General features: G+C 37.7%; 1 protein-coding gene across 4 annotated transcripts in view; it reads right to left on the reverse strand.

The window, feature by feature from the left end:
- Positions 1 to 22,024, reverse strand: part of CTNNA2 (catenin alpha 2) — a 520,993-nt gene that overhangs the window by 48,961 nt on the left and 450,008 nt on the right. For all 4 annotated transcript variants that reach the window (XM_052780796.1, XM_052780797.1, XM_052780799.1 and 1 more), the window contains 4 exons: positions 20,853 to 20,945; positions 20,415 to 20,571; positions 16,865 to 17,065; positions 37 to 188 (listed from right to left, as the gene is read on the reverse strand). In XM_052780796.1, coding sequence (XP_052636756.1) covers positions 37 to 188; positions 16,865 to 17,065; positions 20,415 to 20,571; positions 20,853 to 20,945 — 603 coding nt within the window. The remainder of the gene's footprint in view (positions 1 to 36; positions 189 to 16,864; positions 17,066 to 20,414; positions 20,572 to 20,852; positions 20,946 to 22,024) is intronic.

Here is a 22,024-nt window from a genome sequence, read left to right on the forward strand (position 1 = left end):
AAGTCCCAACTTTTATTTCTCAGGTGCCTTACATACCCTTATCATCAGAACAGCTTTCCTGATGTCACGAACTCCATCATAAACCAAGCGGGAGGCATCTATGAATTCATTCTCTTCAAATGGCTGTGGGACATTCGCACTCAAAGCTTCAATGGCAACCTCAACTTGTTCAGCAAAACGTGGCATAACTAGATTAAACAAAATGAAAGGCGGTAAGATTAGACACCTCTTTTCGTGAACATTTTCCCCCTGCCCTTGGGCACGAATACTTTCCAGTAGACGTGGTACATACTGTCGTTACAATTTCAAGACCCAGGAAGGCTCATGGCGTGGGTTTGTACCGACTCTACACATGCAGAGCTCTGGCACATTTTCTGACAGCATGAAAATAGCAATCTTCACATTCTCTCCTCCAATTGCACAACAAAGAATGTAAAACTTCCTTTAAAAGGTGATTTACTAACTTCTGAAAGACTGCAAGATATCTGAGCTATCAGTAAAGTACATTTAAAACATTTACAACTTCGAATGAACACGGTACATATTTATACCAAATGATCAAAGCAAAATGTAGCCATTATGCGTACTAATTTAGACAACTAACTGCAGTCTAGCTCATATTGAACAATAATAATTGTATAAGGGACAAAATGCAAAATCTAGCAAATTATTTTTGTGAAGGTACGTAAATGAACATTCTGCTTCTTCACTATCGTCATGTACGTAACACAAAAAATAGCCATAGATATTAGCTAACAGTATTATGAGCTGTGGTATGAGCTTTTTAAATACATATCTTAAAGCAATTATTTACTTATGTAAATAGTTTAAAGGCATTCCTTGAAGTAACAAGAGACTTTAATCAAATTTTATACACGATTCCTTTGAAGGTATAATCACTTTCTGCATATCACGTATGCAGAAAGATAAATGTTCCCCAAATCAGTCCCCTAAGAACTTAAACCCAAATCCTACAAACAAGAACATAAACATTAGGTCCCACTAATTACAATGCACCTATACTCCTGTACTTAGTTACTCCTATTCTTCAATATTTTAACATTAATATTGGAGGACTGGGCTCTCGTATACTACAGGACAAATAGAATCAATGCTTCATTAGAAATCTGGATACAAAATCCACTGGGATTAATTCTTAAAAATTTAAGGAACTTGGGTCAAGCTTGAGATTTACAGATAGCCATCTTTTCATTATATTCCCATCATTTTTATTACTTGCCTTCTTCTAGCACCTAGGTATCCAAATCATGTACCTCTGGCTTTATTATTTTGGCACTATAATTTTAAAAACAGGAAAAGGTGATTCCTAACTCAGACAGTTGCCTTTTTTGTTACAATATTGTCTGTCTTTATCATCTTTTCCCTAGACTCTATTTTTAATACTTTCTGGTAGCCTTATCCCGACTGATGAATACAAAGGGGAAATTCCAGTGTCATTTTCATCAAGAGCAGTGACAATCTTTCCTAGGAAGTAAACTTTCACTGTGGCAGGAAACCACATTTTCTTGACTGAATGTCCTTAAATATATTTTACTTCTAATGAAAACTATGTTTTATGCATCTTACTTACTATCTGATTTAAAGTAAAACCACTAAAAAACATGATTCAAGACTACTTTACATTTTGACGAACAAGTGGCAGCAACTATGAGCTCAACCTTTCTGTTTCTGGCATTTAAGTATTACTCACTGGATGTTAAAGGGGAACCCTTTAAAGGGATATATCTATTAAAACCTTGTTCATTCTGCCTATGTATATACACACACACACATATATATATGTTTGTTCATGTACACAGATGAAAGAATAGAATTGTATCTTTCATACAGATAATGCTTAACAAGTGCACTAAGTGCTTTGGGTATATTGGAGAAAACAGGGAAAAGTGACAGCAACAATAGACTTACAAAAAGTAAACATTAACAAAACATTGCTAGGCAGAGGGGAAACATTTTAATTAGAAAAAGAGTTTGAGAGAGCTAGAAGTTTCGGAAAGAGTATTAATAAATTCATATATCAAATTATCTTAATTAATGGAACACTTGAAAGTGTAGTAGAAGACTAATATGATTGCATAAGGAAGTCTTTAGCCTGAAAATCAAAAAGCAATCATTAAAAATACAATGAAAACAAGTAAACATAAAGAATAAAAGAAAAACTGTTTAGAGTCGTAGGGATAAAACAAGTAAAGGTAGAGGTGCAAAAATGACAACAAAAAAGGAGGCAAAGGACCCTAATATTTAGGGTCCTTGAAATTCTGTCTAGACTTTCCTAAATAGCAGTGGTGGTCAGGTATTTAATATAATTAATAGTAAGTGCAACAGACCTGAATTAGGAAAGGGCAGTTTGGAGAACATCTACATAAACATAAGGAAATGTATCTATTAAATATGTCTTCAAGTTAACAGAGCATAGTAAAATTTACCCCACAGTTCTTAAGAAAATAATAAAAGCAATTTCTGAACCAACTTTGAGAACTCAAGAAAAACAGTAACAGTGAAATTTCCAGGGACTCAGAAAAAGAAGAAAAAGCACATCTCTCTCTTATATAAAGGTAGAGAAGAAAAGAAGGAAGAAATATAGGATATTCAGCCTAATTTCAGTACCCAGAAAGAAAATAAAAACACAATGTAAAGCATTTAATGTTTAATTATCTTGTCATTAATGAGCAGATTTTGGACAGGCAACAGATTTGGCAAAATAGGTTGCATCAAGCTATTACAATATTTTCCTTGACGGGGCAACTAACTAGTGGGTTGGGGGAAGCAGTAGATATGATACAGCTTGACTTTGGTAAGATTTTTGACATGGCCACACATAACATTCTTAAAAGAAAAACAAGGGAAATGTAAATTAAAATACTATAAGGCAACATGGAACTCATGAGAAAAAGCATCTCAAGGAATAATTGCCTATTATTTCAAGTGGATTCTTGCAATGCATCTAACAATGTGATGCTATTGTAAAAAATGGCAAAGGTCAATCTAGAATTATTACAATATATAAAACAACGACTTGAGAGAAGATACTGTGAAGTTGCACAGTGAGGCCCTAGCTGGAGTACTATGCCCACTTAAGTACCCAACCGAGATTTTTCCAGCATGTGTACAAGAAAGATGTGAAAATGTTTTGTTAAAAACCCCATATTTTGTGGTTGCATCCAGAATACATTTCTATGTTTCAATAATATAATTTAGACCAAATAACGTAAATGCTTCTATACTCTTTATCTAGAAGCTATTCTTGAGTCATGTTTAGAATACTCAAATGAAGCAACTTCCACCAACTCCTCAAGGAAATTATTCATAGCCTGATAGAGTTCACTGCTCAGATTTTTCCCCACCCCCAAAAAAAGATAAAGATGCTTATTTTAGTTGACCATTGCAATTCATTTCTCTTCTTGCAATATATATTTAAAAATATATAAATAATAAATATATATATAAACATATAAAATATATGAATAAATTTACATTTAACATCTAAAAATTTAATTTGGGCTACAATTATTGTTTTCCAAATTTTTTTTTTTATCTGACCTATGAATATGAAAACACACAGAAAAAGCAGGCAGGCATACATGCTGTATTTGTTATGCTAGTCTGGTCACAAGCACACCCTCTGAAGTTGTAAATCTTAGGCCCAGAGATCTACAAGGGAGATATAGAAGTGAAATATATTAAGAGATTATTTACTTGCTAAATCAGAACTCCCCCCGGTATCACGGAAATGCAGCAGGAAAACTAAGATATAGTTGCCATCATGGAAACATGGTGGGATGACTTGCACAACTGGAGTGCTGCAACGGATGGCTATAAACTCATCAGAAGGGATAAGCAAGGAAGGGGAGGCGGTGAGGTAGCCCTTTATGTCAGGGAGTGTTTTGACTGTCTAGAGCTTAATGATGGTGATGGTAGGGTTGAGCGTTTACAGGTAAGACTCAAGGGGAAGGCCAACAAGGCAGATATCATGGTGGGAGTCTGTTATAGACCACCCAACCAGGATGAAGAGGAGGCAGACAAAAAAGAAAGAAACTGGCTGCTCATGGCTTGGATGGGTGTAAAAAACTGGCTGGATGGCAGGACCCAAAGACTTGTGGTGAATGGAGTTAAATCCAGCCGGTGGCTGGTCACAAGTGGTGTTCTGCAGGGCTCAGTATTGGGGCCAGTTCTCTTTAATATCTTTATCAATGATCTGGACAAGGGATCGAGTGCACCCTCAGTAAGTTTGCAGACACCACCAAGTTGGGCAGGAGTGTTGATCTGCTTGAGGGCAGGAAGGCTCTACAGAGGGATCTGGACGGGCTGGATCGATGGGCTGAGGCCAATCGTATGAGATTCAACAAGGCCGAGTGCTGGGTCCTGCACTTGGGTCACAACAACCCCATGCAGCGCTACAGGCTTGGGGAAGAGTGGCTGGAAAGCTGCCTGGTGGAAAAGGACCTGGGGGTGCTGGTCGACAGCCGGCTGAATATGAGCCAGCAGTGTGCCCAGGTGGCCAAGAAGGCCAACAGCATCCCGGCCTGTATCAGAAATAGTGTGGCCAGCAGGAGCAGAGAGGTGGTTGTTCCCCTGTACTTGGCATTGGTGAGGCCACACCTCGAGTCCTGTGTTCAGTTTTGGGCCCCTCACTGCAAGAAAGACTTTGAGGTGCTGGAGCGTGTCCAGAGAAGGGCAACGAAGCTGGTGAAGGGTCTAGAGCACAAGTCTCATGAGGAGCGGCTGAGGGAACTGGAGGTTGTTTAGCCTCTACAACTACCTGAAAGGAAGTTTAGCAAGGTTGGTGTTGGTCTCTTCTCCCAAGTAACAAGTGATGGGATGAGAGGAAGTGGCCTCAATTTGTGCCAAGAGAGGTTTAGATTGGATATTAGGAAAAAATTTTTCACTGAAATGGTTACCAAGCATTAGAACAGGCTGCCCAGGGAAGTGGTGAGTCACCATCCCTGGAGGTATTTAAAAGACGTGTAGATGTGGTACTTAGGGACATGGTTTAGTGGTGGACTTGGCAGAGTTAGGTTAATGGTTGGACTTGATGATCTTAAAGGTCTTTTCCAACCTAAACGATTCTATGATTCTATGAAATTGTTGTTAAAGTGTTTAACAGGCAGCTATAGGGTCTTTGTTCAGCACTAGATCCTGCAAAATGTGCTACAATGAGAAACGCTCCTCACCAGAAACAAACATTTAATTTCTAAGAGATGTTTTAAACTCATATATTACTTTACTAACACCATGCTATTGGACTTATGACCCCACTTTACTTGAAATGGATGTACAAGATGAACAAATAGGTAGAGGTCAAAGCAGAGCTCAATTGTCAAACGATGACAGGATCTTCCATATTTTTCCATATTCTCTCTGTATGGGATTTTTTCCCTTTCTACCTAAATTTTTATGTCCTTCAGCTCAGCCAATGAAGTCTTACACTAATAATGTTCTGGATGGAAGCCCCACAGGCCATTTTTCTCACAATGCCTTTGGAAAGATGCCAACAGTTATGACTTCATTCGTTCATTCAAGAAGCAGCAGCAGTAGATTCGTAAGCATCAGGCCATGCGGAGGAGATGGAAAGTTACGTTTTATTCATTTTGGTGAACATGAGGTACTCATTCTTGACCACATGTATTACCACGGTGACTGCCCACTGTGTGTGAAAGGTTCTTTCAACAATTTTGACCTTGCAGACGTGGCTATAATTTAGTTCTTAATTTACATTATTACACGTGGATATTATCTGCTGTTTTGAAATGGAAATAGCTATTAAACTATGTAATGAATTGTTTGCTTGCCAATTGCATTTTTACATCATTTTTCATTAGACAAGCAAGAAAAAATATCTTGAACTAATAAGATGCTATTACTTATAACTTCTATAAGCATACATTGTCATTTAATGCAGTAAAGTTTTTGGAAATTGAGTGAAGAACTGTAATATTCTCCAGTTCAGGTTATTGGGCCACACTTGAGGAGCTCCATGTCAGTGATGTATGGGGAAATACCTAACTCAGTTGCACCTACCCACAAAACCTCCAGCCTTTCTTATCTGTCATTTACTGTACAAAGGATATATTTATGCCGACAGTGAACTACAAGCAAAATTCAGGCAAAGGCATAAAATCTGTATTTGGAGTTGAAACTTGTAAATGCATCAGATGGTGAGTGATTCATTTATTATGTACAGAGAGATTGACTATGAATTTCAGATTCAGAAGCAAATCAATACTTTGGGGGAAAAAAATAAATATTGGTTTCTTAGTTTGAGCTGTGGTCTTGAAAACAGTTACGCATACACTTGGACTGACAAATGTGATCCATTAACATCTCTCAGTCTAACTACATGAATTAATTAGGCACCTGCATAAATGTTGACAGAATCAGGTCCCAAGTTAATAGCAACATTTCTGATTTACTGACTTTGTCATTCTAACAAATAAAGATTTTAAAGCCTTTCTATAGATGAGTTTTCAATGGCATTGAAGGTAAGATCACTGCCAACAAAATCTAGGTTGAATGGCTGCTGGAGAAAAATTGGGAAACAACAAAGTTAAAATTACTTCCATTTCATCTATTGATTCTTTTTTTTTTTTTTTCACTATCAGCATGATAGAAAACTAGCATATCACCATGGGTGAATTCATGCATTGATACAACCTGTATTTTCTTGTGAACCACCTTGCTCCACACAGAAAATACTTTATCTAAAGCTTTTCTGGTTTTTCTCCCACCCCACCCATATCTCCTACATATTAAAATTATCAAGTAATTATCTATTTTCTAAAAATATATTCTCTATTGACTTTTTCTCTTATGGCAATCAGTTTGTACTGCGATGTTTGTACTGAAAAACATAGCTGTAAATTTTGTTTAGTGACACGGGAACAATAAGATTACTGATAGACATGGAAAAGTTAGGTTACATAATGAAATTATTGAGATACAACAATTAAAATTGTTTGGGTGTTATTGCTCATAGCATTAGAATCTTAAGTTTCATTAATATGCAAGATTAAATTAATGCCTAGCTAATTTAATCCACTTTTATGGCCTTATTATTTATGAACTTGAATTCCTCACAATCTTAAGTAGATGTAAATGTTCAGAAATATAGAAAGGGATAATTAAGACACAAAAACCCAATAAAGGTCACGGTCCCTCCAGGTGCATGGGTTTCTAATTCTTAGTGGTATCAATGGTAGTTAGGAAACTTGGCTTGGTTTCATCCTGCTTCATACATCCAGAAGATAGAAATCTGTGTTTCCCTATACCAAATGGAGAGCAATAGATGTTTCCATTAGACAGTTAATCACACCTACTCTAAGAAAGGAGGTCAAGTTCAGCTGAATCAAATTCTGATATTCCTCTGTCCACTAAATAGAGAGGGAGGACAGACGACTTGCTTAGACCAGACGTCTGCTTTGGACAACCAAGTTTAAGCATAAATCAATCCCATTCTTGCACCAAATCCTAGAACACTTTTGGCTCTAAATCGGAAGGGTGCCCAGGAGGGTACTGCCTGAGCAAAAAGTGGCTACTTTCCATCCAAATCTCACCAGAACTGAAGGGTTCCCAAAGGCCTCATCTTTGAGGCATTATTCTAGCCAGAAGACTATTTTTGAACGGCATCAGCAGAGCTACTTCTTCGAGCTTCCTTTTAAAGCGATGAGCACCTACTCGACTCTTTCTAGTATCCAGGGGTTTGGATCCAAGGGAATCACCCTTCTCAAAGAGCAGAGGCTGTTCTCTGGAGCCACACTGTCCTCAGACAAACCAGATGCTTGAGTTCCAGAGAAGTGACTGATCTCACATACCCATGTCTGTTCAGCTTTGCCCTCTGGCTAGCTCTTGGTAGCTCTGCATTCATTTAAGCATTTGTAGTTGTCCTTCGGAAATTTGGTTTTCCCTATGCCATCTTCATAGAGACTAGACATGTAATTTTAGGTGCCAATCACCTGGTCAAAATAGCCCTCAAGTGGCTGTAAAAATCTGGTCTGATTTGGGTAAGATTATTCAAGAATGACATGGCAGTCTAAAGGTTTGGACTGCTACACTGCTAAAAGTTGAAGGAGGGATCCCTGAAAATCTCACACAGAGAATCTGTGCTTCTCCTAAACATCACAGTTGTGTATGTCACATAAATCAACAAAATTATCCAGAATGATTGGCGGTTTTGCAAGCTAAGGGTTATCAGGGGACACTAATAAAGAAAAAATCCATGAATGACTCACTACATTAAAAAAAATGACACTGTTAGGAAAAAAGCTCAGCCATTATCCAGATTTAAGAGAGTTTTGTACAGGAAATTCACAAAGCTATAGCTTAAAAATTTCAGAGTTCTGGATGAAATGTCTTCTTTTTTTTATCATTTTTTGTATTAATCCATTAATTTACTTAACTGAGGAAAGAAAGCAGTCTATTGGGAAGTTTAAGTATTTTAAACAGGTATTTAAAAAATAATCCTATGGGATATCTGACATACTCTGCCAAAGGCGGCACAATTTCTCAACTTAGTTTGAAGGATGAATAAGGAATCACACATGACACCTTATTTAGCTTGAAGTGTTTGTCAAAGTCTGTTTCTAGAAGAACTGTAAATTCCTTATCAGAAGATTCTAAATATTTCATAAAATGTTTTTAAGCCCTAGTCTCGTATCATATCATAATTTACAATATTTCAGTCATGATTATTATATTGCTAATTAAAGAGAAAAAGCTTTATAAAGCTCTACTGAAATACTATACAATATATCATAGAATCATAGAATCATTTAGGTTGGAAAACACCTTTAAGATCATCGAGTCCAACCATCAACCTAACACTGCCAAGTCCACCACTAAACCCTGTCCCTAAGCACCACACCTACACGTCTTTTAAATACCTCCAGGGATGGTGACTCCACCACTTCCCTGGGCAGCCTGTTCCAATGCTTGACAACCCTTTCAGTGAAGATATTTTTCCTAATATCCAATCTAAACCTCCCCTGCTGCAACTTCTCATCCTACGGCTTACTAGTTGGGAGAAGAGACCAGCACCCACCTCACTACACCCTCCTTTCAGGTAGTTGTAGGGAGTGATGGGGTCTCCCCTCAGCCTCCTTTTCTCCAGGCTGAACAACCCCAGTTCCCTCAGCTGCTCCTCATAAGACTTGTGCTCTAGACCCTTCACCAGCTTCGCTGCCCTTCGTTGCCTAATATGACAGTATTAGACTAACTGTTTTTTTGAGAAGCAGATTTGATTTCAATATTTTGTTGCTTGGGCTGACGTATGCTCCTAGGTATGTATCTTTGTAGCACACATTGTGCATAGACATATCATGCATATACATACATATATTAATAATATTCTTGTTGTCATGGAATGAAGAAATGCCCATAAATAATTAGGTTATGTGTTTTACGTCACTGGATTGGGTTTTCAGAGTGTTTACCGTTCTGGGCTCAGAGAAGCAGTCACTGATTTCTGTTACAGCTAAATACTCATCAGTAAAAATGTGAATACTCATCAGTTCTGGATATTAAACCCTATGAGTCTCACACTGGTCACTCAGGAAAGAGGAAAAGCAAAATTAGGGCAAAATTTGCAGCATGCTGGTTTAAGTGCTATGGCATGGAAAAGGATGAAACATCACTCTCCAAAGCACAAGACCATCTTTTCTCTCCTTGCTATTTACTGATTCACTTTTCCCCCAATGAAATGGTTAAAGGATAGATGTAAAATAATGAATACGCATACCCTATAGCATTTTGCAGTAAACACAAGACTTTCAGGAAGAATCAGCCTTCACTGCCAATACACTGCATCACTGATTTAGCCATGGACCATAAACTCAATGTTCTCAGGGTGCCTTGGATTTATGGCCAAGTCCTGACCCTTTGGCCCATATGTGTTAAGTATGTCTTCTGGCACTTCACAGAAGGCTCCTACTTTATCTGTGGGTATATGCAACTATGTAGTATAGACGTGGTAATGCAACACTTTCAGGAAATGTTGGATTTGTTCATGTGCAGTACAGGTGAGCTGTACATTATAGAAATTAATGGGATGTCTAGAGGTACATTACCAAGCATTGTGAGATATGGACAGACATAAAAGAAAATAAAACAAACCTTCAAAGTTTGTCCTGACTGAACTCATTCGCAGAAAGATAAAATGTGAGGGGAGAACCAAGGAAAGTGGTGTCTGCGGAGAGGTGCCTTGTGGCCAGCATAGTAGGCAATCAAGTAATGGAAGGGTCCATCACAAAGCGTAGAAAGAAGGATAACAAATGACAGCTGCAGGGACTTATGTGTCTCACCAATTTCAGATGTCTCACTCCTTCTCCCACCTACTTGTGCAAATAAAGACTACATACAGTGAGTACCCCCAAAATATTACCACTAAATGGAATGCCCTTCAGGTTAATATTTCAAATAAAAGCTGGGTGCAGCTCTTCAAAAAATCCCCTCAAGAAAACAGTTGCATGCTGTTGGACACAAAATGGCTTATATAACATAAGCAAAACACCCTTTCTGGCTTTAGTTATAAGTTTGTGTATATCTGTACGTAGGTGTGTGTAGGCAAGGGGATGCAAGGAATGCCAGTGTTTTTGTTTGAAAAGATTATTGTACAATTCACACTTATATTCACAAAACATTCTGTTGGAGCTAGTCAATATTCACTGCATTTTTCTGCCCATATTTTCTAGACTTGGTATAAATCTTTTTCTACCTCCACAGCCATCCTCCTTACTTTAAAAAATGGCTCTTAAGAACAGAAGAAGTTTTTGAGAACAGATTTGAACATCGACTAAGTAATAATGGTTTATTAAAATGGGCACTTTTATTATACTAACCTACTATTCATTATCTAAGATGTCTGGCACGTCCAAAATAGATAATCCTAGTCTTTTTAAACTCTCCTGGAGTTAATTTGCCTCCAAATCCCCACATTTTTTAATTTTGTCATTCTTATCTTGACCAACTTCCACTTCTGGAAGATTTTTAGGTTGTGGAGATCAAAGCAGAAGCAACTATTTGGGGCATTCAGTGAATATCCTCCTTAAAGTACAGGCTAACATCTTAAACACGGATGTGAGGGCTGTTGCACATGGAAAAGGTATCTTTGCCCAGCTGCCCATAATGTTGCCATTCTTCTTCTGAGAAGATGAATTAGCTCAGAGCCTTCCTGTCAGTCTAGATAATATAGTTTAAATTGTTCCATTTACCTAGAGAAATTAAATAAAATTATCTTTTAGTGTTGTCTTTCTGATAAGGAAACTCCTCTACTCCCACCAGCCAAACCAGCATTTTCCTTTTGGCAAATTTTCCTTCTGCTATTCACCTGTTAATTAATACATTATACACCAACCACAGCGCTGTCCCCTGAAGCATCACAGGATTTATCTTTCTGCCTGCTGAGAAATGGTCATTTATGCTTTGCTTGTGCCTTGTAACCAGCTCTTAATCCATCAAAGGCCTTAACATTCACTCCATGGTTACCCATTTTCCAAACAGCTGTGTGTGCAGGACTTCATGAAAAGCCTTTGAAAATCTAAATCTATTACGTTACATATTCCTCTGCATATTGAACACAGCCTCTCTGGTTAAAAATTCTTTGGATCAAACCAAGCACTAGTGGAACACCATGTTGGGTATTCTCTGGTCCTTTTGTAAAATACTTTTTTTTAATAATGCATTAAATGTTTTTTGTTGGTGATACCTTGACCTTTGGATTTCAGTTTAGCAAAACTTTAAAGAAAATGCTACAGTGCTTTGCAGAATAAAAGCCATAATTTCATCAAAACCCCTGGATAAATGATCTCATGTTCTCAGGATGATGGTGCCCATAAGTTGTACTACAACTACCTGAAACTCCCATAAAACATGAATTTAATATCATTTATTTTTTAAATATGGTCCATTTTGCATTTTTTAGCTCTGCCGCAGATTCAATATGGGGTTTTTTTTGATCACAGCTATGCTTAAATTCACCTCCTTGCTTCTACATTTTGTTTCCCTTCATATCACTGCTGAAAAATCCATCCTTACCACGTTTTAGTATTAGCTTTGATAATATCATTGAGCTGCCTTTTCCTAGTGATAAATATCTTTAAAGTTTGTCCTACTCACACTGATAAAACTCTCACAGGCTTATTGCTGAATTGCCAGTAGTGTTGATTTTCAACTTTAGTCCATTCTGATAAAGACAAAATAAAAAATTTGAGTCAAAACAGAAGTCAGAGTGACCTACTTAAAAACAGCTAGTTACAAATATACTAGGATATTTTTAAAACATGCTAAAAGCTGAAACTCAGATTTCTGGTCTGAATCAGATGATTTCATATTTCCAATGTCCTTCACAGGAGTGAGTAACCCAAGTACTACAGTACTTGCTCTTCCAGAATGGTTTCCAGACATTCCAATGCAAACTGAAGGAAAAAAAAAAAAAAAATATCGGAAAGTTTTCACAGCCCTTCCCACGCAGTTCTCGTCCCATTTGTTCTGCTTTTCCTCCTTCATTTCCCATTCACTCCCTTTCATTACAACCCTGCAAAGTCTCCTGTAGCTTTCCCAATTTAAATTCAACCCTCTGACCTTTAAAGAATGTCAGAGCTTTTTCTCCTCCCTGCATCTCAGAAATCTTGAGAAATAATATTAAAGCGCATTGCCTGCTACTCGGTCTCTTTCTACGGACAGTTCTTTTTACTCATTTAGAAACTCATGCTTCTTCCCTTCAGTTGTTACAGCTTCTCGAGCAATTGCTGAGGAGCCTTCTATCTCCTCCTTATTAAAGGCAATGGGACACTCTCAGTCGGCCTCGGTCACTGCTAGGATAGGGTACTGAGCAGTATGAGACATCTCAATATTAAAACAGAAATTGTGCTCTCTGTTTTCTCTTTCTCCCTTCCCTTGCTTTTAACCTTTTCTTTCTCCTCTCTTTTTCTTTCCACCCTTCTCTCCTTCCCTTTTTTTTCCACGGACCATCTGTAGCAGGCTAATTTCTCAGTTCTCTCTCCACAAATACTGAATACCAATATAACATTTAACCTGAGCCATCAGCACGGCCCTAACTCCCAAACCCCGGGCTGTGTCTGACCCTGGTTCCCCTCCCTGGGCCTGATCCTGACTCCCAGTTGTGGGCTGACATCCCAGCCTGGTCTCCAACCATCCCTGTCCCCATGGAGGTCCCCGATACCCAGGGCTGGGGCTGCCCCCAGGGAGCCACTGGGCCTTGTTCTTTAGGAATCCAAGCTAAAGATAGCAGTAAAACTTCACAGTGCCCCAACAAGCAAACAAAAAAATTAAATCCTGAAGCTCTGGTTTACTCCTGCACACAATTAACATCCACTAAAATCTATGAGTTTTCTGTTTGTTCCAGGCGAGCCCCGTAGACTCTGTGGTTTTATAGTTTTCATCTTGGATTTATAAGAAAGTCGGCAAGTAAGAGTCAAGTTTTTATTTTGGTTTTAAAGGAAAATAAAAGTACCCAATTTTAAAAAGACATTAACCAATACGTCACTCCCTAATACTGCTGTCAGAGATAAGAATCTAGCCTCTACCAAGTACTTGGCTATAAAGGCAGTGGGTTACTCAAGCGCAGGCAAGAAAGCACTAAAACACTACCCCCCCCCATATATTCCAAAGGCTGTAAATTAAAACAACAAACAAATAAAACTTTAAGGTGAAACCAGTTATTAAAGCAAGCTTTGGACAGTTTCAATTTCTCAGAACCTACCAATATTGTTTTCATTAACAATTAATTTTCTCCCCCCACAAAAAAACCCATTAGCAAGGTGTTTCTCTTTGCAAAACAGTGTATCTATATTTCTGCACTGTGGATCAAGCCTAGCACTCACATAACAGTATGAAATCCCTGGAAAAATAAGCTTAACAGAGGCTTTCCTTTCCTGAACTGATAGTTAAAAGTAAATAATAAGAGAAAGGTAATGTGCTTATTTCCCTTCCATTGTCATTTAGCTAAATTTTCACCAGCTTTCAAAAGCATTTTATTTAAAAATGAATAAAGGTCAATTAAAAAAAAAGAGGGAACAAAGATGAAAACGATAAGGTGTTCATCATTGTGTTTCTCACAGAGATTTTAATATGTGCATCTGTGGGTGGAGCCTGACTCCAAATAAATCACTCTCGTCATTCTTGAGTGTTTGATAAAATCTGCGCCGGATCTCAAGGTGATGAATAGAAAGAATATATAAATATCTGTATGTATTCATAGATACCCATATCTTTATATCCGTAGCTACACAGATGCATACGTAGATGGAGACCTGTTCTGGGTGAGAGGCCAGGGTATAAGCGGGCAGGGCACAGAATGGTGTAGGGTGGTCTAAATACCATTTTAAACACTTTATTCTAGGGTGACAAAATGAGTCAGTAAATTCTACCTTTTTTAATCAACAATCATAGAGAAATAATAATCGATGCCTTTGTAAATGGCCTGAAAAGCTGCAGATAGAATTGTGCTGTAATATTAACTATCCACGTTCATGTCTGGCATAAATCGTTTTAGCTTCATTGGTTCCATTGAATTTGGACCCATTCCGTCTTCTGAACTTCTGTTGCACAATTTGTACGTGATGTACAGTTCTTAACATTTTAAATAGATTTTTTAAAATTTTTTTTTAATTATTCACAAGTTTACTTACATTTTACAAAATACAAAATAAGTAATAACTTTGATATCAAGGAACAGAGACTGTCTTAAATATTGAATCCCAGAATTAGCAAGTTATGTTGTCAAGATGCACTTAGTCCAGAGCTTCTAGCACTTAGTTATAATTCAAATTATATCAAAAAGCACATTGAATATGGAATGTATTTACTGTGCCTATTATTGATCTATATAACTGCACTTTATAACTGTCAGTTACTCTGTTGAAAATTTATTAACAAAAAATTTTACAGAACATTAGGTCAGAAATTTTAGCTGAATAAAAAGCCTGAAGATACGTTTTGTTTTGCTTAATAAAGAAATCTTAGTGATAGGAAGAATTCTTCAAAATGTCTCCTTTACCAAAAGGAGACTTTAACACAAGAGTGCAACAAAATATTTACCATAACAAACTGAACAGATTATTTTCTTTCTGTGAACTCATATTACCAGTTCATAGACTTTTTCAAATAAGCCAAATTTACAGTACTTGTTCCATTGATCTCTTGTTGGGTAGTAAAAAAATAGAGGGACTCATAAAAACAATTTTCAGACCCACTTTTGCTTCTCACACCTAAAAAATACATGACGCAAATAGAATCACTAAACCTTGAGGAAAAAAAGAAGCAAACCTTATTGCATTGTCTTCAAGCTGTACATGGCCAAAACCTGACACTCTGGGTTCAGCCAAATGTAAAGTGAACATGAATGTTGCACAGGAGAGAGCTGTGTAGAGCCAAATGGAGCGTGTCCCATAAGCTGAAGTTCATGTTACTGATTTCTGATCACTCCCCAAAAATGTCTCTCTGCAGCTCACACAAAGAGTCTGTGAAAGTTAGCTTCTACGGGTTGGTGTGAATCTACATGCATTGTGGGTGTTCAAGGCACAACTTTTCAGTCATAATCACAATCACAAGAATCCACACTTCAGCTATAATTTCCAATAAATTATAATGAAAGGTCAGAAAAAGAAGAAATTCTTGATTTTGGTCCTTGGGATTTACGTGGGCAAATAGGGCTTGGGGTCCCTATCAGGGCTAAAAGATAATAAGCTGGGGACAACAATAACACAACAAGTAATATTAAATCATCCCAACTTTTTTTTTAGCTCATTTTGCTGATTTCTGTTCTCAAAGCTAACACAGAGGCTGCCAGAGCTACAACAGTTTTTGCTTTTCTATCTCATAGATTGATGCCTGGTTGTTTTGTCCGAACGTTACATCTGCTGTGTCCTGAACTGATGTATTCCTTTTTGTTCCTTCTAAAATAATCTTGATGATTTTAAAGCCCAGGTGAGCAAGTGCAGTCAGATAGGGGAGGATCAGCTCAGACATTTTCAGACATCGACGCTACGTGCATCTATATCCTAGCTGATCACTTGTACGGTGAGTGGAGACCTAGTCCGTAAAGCTGATGAAAATCAAAGCATGATTCATCTGCACAAATGCAGACCACTGCTTTAAGATGAGAGCACTTGAGAGTACTGCCTGCAGTGAACAATTCAGATGCACATAGCAACAGATAATAGTGAGTATAAAAGAGTCTAAAATGACCAGCTTAGACGTAATCACCCACACTTAGATGAATCCAACCCCTGCTCTGTGAAGGCAAAAACAGGTTAAAAAAATTTTTTTCCCAGGTATTTTTTCCCAGTCTACCCATCTGGCAGATTTCTATATTTTCATATAATCTATTTATTTTATATAATCTATAGATTTTATATAATCTAGCAGACTTTCATATTTTTTCAATCAGGTAATATATTTTCAGTTGCTCAAACATATTTTCAAAGAAAAATTGTGTCATTTAGAAACACAACTTCAGTCACCAACAAGTACATTCACCTGCACAAACCACAGAGTAACGTTTGTAATGATTTTCTAGAGACGCATAATACATAATCAACCGACTCAGAAAGAACTTGAGGAAAAGGCTGTGTATCATTTACTCAAATCATTGAAACTCTGATGAAGTAGAATAGCCTTGATGGGTTACTGAATCCCTTGTCTTATATAGCTCTTGTCAATATGACTTCTGCAGTAGCATTGAGGAGAGAATAAAAAAAAGAAGTCATAGTCATTCATTTGTTTGTTTATATCTTGTTTTCAAGCACAGGTTCCCCTCTGAGTTACAGATTTCAGAGAACTAACTGAAAGTTTTAAGTGATTCAGTATTGAACAATACTTCAAGCAAGCTTACCGGTTTCAGAGAGCAGCTTGGTAGCTTCCAGTACCTTCTCAGTATAAACTCCAGTTTCATAGTTTTCCATCTCTGCATTGATGATGTGAATAACTCTGGCTGCACGGCCTCGGATGGCACCTGCAGTTCTGTCCAGTGTATCGACATCCCCCTCTTGGAGAGCAATCACACACTTATTCACATCTTCCAGAATATGGTTTTCTGGAATGTAGGAAAAAATTAAGGCTCATTTCATTTCGTTCTTCCTCATAGCAAAGCTTACCGATTTGGGTAAACAGCAAATGTCGGTATGTTGAAAAATTGATATCTGTCCTTATCCAGGTCTGCAAAACAAATACCATTCTGTGATGCTATGCCACATAACAGTAAAAATCCCAAGTGTGATATTTATCTTTAAAAGGTACTGGGCTAAGTCCTCTCGCCTATAATGCGAGTACCAACCTGTAATTCTTTGAAAAACAGTCACATTAATTTCAAACATCACACTGAATTTTATTATAATGAAAGCGTAATGAAAATCAATGCAAAAAGGAAACTAGTCAAATATTATGCAGATGCTCTAATAAACAGTTGGGCAATTTTCTGAAGATGAATTTACACATTCCCATAAACGCTTAATATGTTTGGTTCCTTTGTGCCTAAATAAGTTAGAAAAGAAAATAAATCATTTTGAAAAGCCAACAGCAAATGGCCTTTCTAGATGGCAGGGAGCCTGTGCATGAGCCGTTGATCTCCTTTACTCCATCTATGCCAGAGATTAAGCTGTGAATTTTTCATGACGCACAGTATAATCATGTGACTGTGCATATTTTGAAGTAAGAGTTGACAATAGTGAGTCTGCTCAGATGATGTAATATCAGGTAGCTTTATTGAAATCTTCTGAGCTTCATTGGGTTTTTTGGGCTCTGAATCAGGCCATCTACTCTCACGTGCTGCAGTATCACAGTTTATGTAGTATTATCCCATACAGATAATGTGAAAGGATGAAGCAGGTTTTGACTAGGATGAAGCAGGTTTTGACTAGAATGAAGCAGATTTCGACTAGGTCAGACATTATCTCCCTGCAGCCAGTACAGTGAAAAATCATTTCAGTAATAAAACTATGACTGAATTTCATATTTGAGCAAACTCACTCTGAGAAGCTCAGTGACTCTAAATAACAACTTACTTTTCTGCCACAGACGCCACTAAACTGAATATGAAATGCTGTTCTTTGTAGTTGTAATAAATAAAACAGAATCAATCAGTTCACCAACTGCTTTTTGTTAATTATCGTTGGTCACAAAAATAGAATGACACACTAATCTTCGCTCTTAAATATCCCAAGGTTGGATCATTTGAGGGTTTCAGAAATGTTTTACATGATGTCAAATTTTAAACTGTAACAACTCTGAATGAAAACTGAAAGTCCCCTGAGCTGTGAATCAGAGCAACTTGCAAGGCAAAATTCTTTGTTTAAAAAACTCTCTATCCACATTTTAAAAATGTTGCTTTGCTAAAATATTTCTTCACTATTTCCTCCACACCATCATCAATTTTTTTACCATGGCATAGCCAAATTTTGCACAACAAGAAGTGCTACATAGATTTGAAGAGACTGCATTTGGAATATAAAGTAACTGATTAAAATTATGGTCAGCCTTCTTTTGGTAGCCACTGTATTAATAAAACATGCCATCAAATGTGACACTCAATATGAAGAGGAGGAGGTGTCATTTCATGAGGTACATTTAACCAGACACTAGTTTAACATCCAAAAATAAAACTGTCCTGTGTAAGCTGAGGCTCCCAAGCTTACAGCTAGCAGCAACAGGCTTTCTGTATACATAAGATGGTTTCTCATTTTAAATAGGGATGTCTGTGGACAGTATTAGAAAAAAAAATCTAAACCCAACTGAAATACTACTTCTCAGCTGCCTTGGAAAGTTTGGATCTAAGTCAAGACTATGTTAGAAGAAAATATGATTTGAGACAAACAAAAAATAAAAACATCGTCCATTTAAATAACTTCTGGTTTTATGGGCACAAGTGCTTGGAGTGAAAAAAGTCCTCAAACAAATAGTCAAATAGCCATTTAAGCAAGTTTGCCATCTCTTTTGCTTGTGGACTGGGTCTGCAGTTTACAGTTTGGTCTGCCCTTTCATTGTAGTTGTTGAAGTGTTTGCCAGCCTCAAATCTCAAAAAAAATCTATGTGCTACCAGGTTCTGAAGTACCCTTTTATTCTGAGAGTTCATTTTCTTGTCATGGCTTGCAGTAAACATTCTAGCAGTGGTGTTGAACAGTGGAGTGTAATTATACTAAACCAACCCATTTCCCTGTTACTAAAAATAGCTGGATACAACCAACCAAAATAAAGGGGAGGACAAAAAAGGAAATGAAGGATTTTTTTAAAGGATAAATCTTTTTTTTCCTCCAAACTTCTTAAACTTTTATTGGGAAATTTAAGAAATGCCAGGGAAAAGAATGTAGAATGAAACATAAAATTAAGGCCAAGCTATCTCTTGAAGTTTGGCTCTTCTGTGACATTAGACTAAGCTAAGCACACTTGGCACACTCTGTGTCCTTATTCACAACAATGAAATTCACCTCTTTCAATCCATGACAGGAAAACTAGTTTTCTGCAGCAGACAATTAACCCACACATGCAGCACTTGGCAATTACAGTATTCATTGTGTATGACTAGATTATAACAATACACTCTGCCACAAGTTGTAGCACTTTACAAGGAGGATGGAGAAAAGACTGTGACCCAAAAAGTCAATGTCCTTCTCTTCTCCATCCCTTCTTTATGTAAGGACTAAGATATATAAGGACCGTTTTTGCAGAATAACTTGCTTTGCATTGTAATCCTTCCTAGCGAGGTCAGAGAAGTGCAAAGATTTACTGTTTCTTGTACTATACTACTTCTTTCTGTTTGGTCGCATTGCTACACCAATAACTCTGGGACCCAGAAGTGCTTCCCAGCTCTCTGGAAATGTACACGCTGGTCATGTCCTGACAACATACCTAGACGGGACTCATATGCAGCATCTGCCTATTTCCCTTCTTCCTATCCCTCTTCGGGGCCTGGTAACCCGGTACGGATGATCAGGGGGGCCAGGACTGGATGGCACATCTGCCCCACTGTTTAGACACGGCTTATCTGAGCAAAGCTACAAAATAAAGTAAGGAAAGTTCATCTTTCCTCCTCTTGCCTACAACTGCACAAGGACTCTAACAATTTTTACAAATACTGTCAGCCTGTCACAGGTCTGGAATACATTTTTAAGAGGTGGCCAAAATCCTAGTTTTTGCCTGAGTTGAAACAAAACTTCTCCAGAAATAGAAGCAGAAATAGGATGTTGTTTTCTGGGAGATGAAAAGCTAACCATTGCTACCAGGGATTAATTGGCATGGCTTGGTGGCTCCTACTGAGTGTAGAAGATCAGCATTCCAGTAGGGGTGGACTAATGGGCTAATGATGCTTTAGTAATTATAGCTTTTCTCTGCTCCGACCCATTACTTTAATTTCGGAGTATATTTTTAGAAGAGCCCCTTGATCCCAGTACCTGAAACAGAGAGGAAATCGTCCACCGAAGTAATGTCATCAACAGCTTCAGTGAGAACTCGCACTTGTTTCTCCCACTGATCTTTAAAGACGTCCATGTTGTCCTGTGCTACTTTGCTCTGGGGTCTGGCAGCCAATGTGAGCGCAGCGTTTATTACCTGGTTTTCAAAATTATTTGTTATGAGGAGTGGCAAAATTTTTTCACAAGGGAAAGAACAAATAGATTCCGGACTGTGTTAAAAATACAGCATTACACCCCATTCAATATGCAGATCTGAAGATATAAAGGTATTTTTCACAGTTTGTGGAAAGCAAGCAACAAAGTAATGACAAAGGCAAGGCTATAATCTTCATCTAGGCTGTTTTCCCTGTCTCAGCTAACTGATGCTTTTTAATGCCAGAAAAGTCTCGAGTACTTTTTAGCAGGAATCTTACTTACCTGTGGGCACAGACTATCAATCTGTGTTGCTGCCATACGGACTAACTTCACACCTTCTTCATTATTTGAGATTGAACAGGCCAGATTTGCAACCTGCAATGAAAGCAGCAGAATGAGAATCAAGTTTTAGGCAAGCAGGCCATTTTATACCTTTCTCTCTTCTTACTGAGCCTTGCCTAGAATGAAAGAATTGTATACAAGAGGAATGATACAGCATCTTCTGTGCTGGTGAACAGAAACCCATGTAGATTATTTCCTTACTAGCAAACTGAACTAGCCATCTTCATTAGATTTTTCTCAAAATCTTCCCTCACTGGCAAGTGTTTCAAATCCTCCTCTATAGCTTGAAAATAATCTCCTGAGAAGCCATATAGAGACTGTAGAGCATCCAGACAATTATCTATACATTACCTTTCCTCACAGTTTCTTTTTCCTTTTATTAACCATGTCCATTATGAATACTAGTAATCAGGCTCATCCATATACTCTGAGCTTTGCAAAATGAAGAATCTTTGATGTCCTAACACATGGAATTGTGCCTTTCCACCCATAAACAAAACTCTGATACCTTCACTGATACTGGGAAGTTATGTATTTCTCAAGTATCTTAACTGTTTCAGATTCTGATGGTTTTATGCGTGTTAAAATTGTTTTAATTCTCAGGTAGACCTCTTTACCTCTATGTGATTGTCTGCCCCAGAGTAAAATGTCCATTAGCAAGAGTATCATAACTTGGTCATGTGAAATGTCTCTGTTGAAAGCCTCACTCCGTAACTTACGCCTGAAAATCTCATTCAAAGATGTAGGTATCTACATGTGCTTGTTTTGGCACAGCTTTGGGAAGTCTGAATCTCACAAGACTGATGGTTGTTTGGATAAGATGAAGACAGGGGAGACATAGAGAGACACCTGAATGAAATCTGGCAACCAGGCCATGCCTCCAAACACTGTAGAGCTTGGATGCAAGTGGCAGAGCATGTTCTCCCAGCTCATACAGTGCTTCTTGCAAAAAATCCATTCCCAAAAGCTTTGTGCCAAGTCCATGAATCTGCCGTGGGTTTTCCAAACAGCAATTCATGTCACAGTGCACGTAATTAAGCTCATCAGTGATATTTCAATCACAAAGTTACATTCTGGGACAGGGGAATACAAGATACTTTTTTTTAATCAGC

The sequence above is a fragment of the Harpia harpyja genome, chromosome 2 (genome assembly GCF_026419915.1).
Source record: "Harpia harpyja isolate bHarHar1 chromosome 2, bHarHar1 primary haplotype, whole genome shotgun sequence".
Lineage (NCBI taxonomy): Eukaryota > Metazoa > Chordata > Aves > Accipitriformes > Accipitridae > Harpia > Harpia harpyja.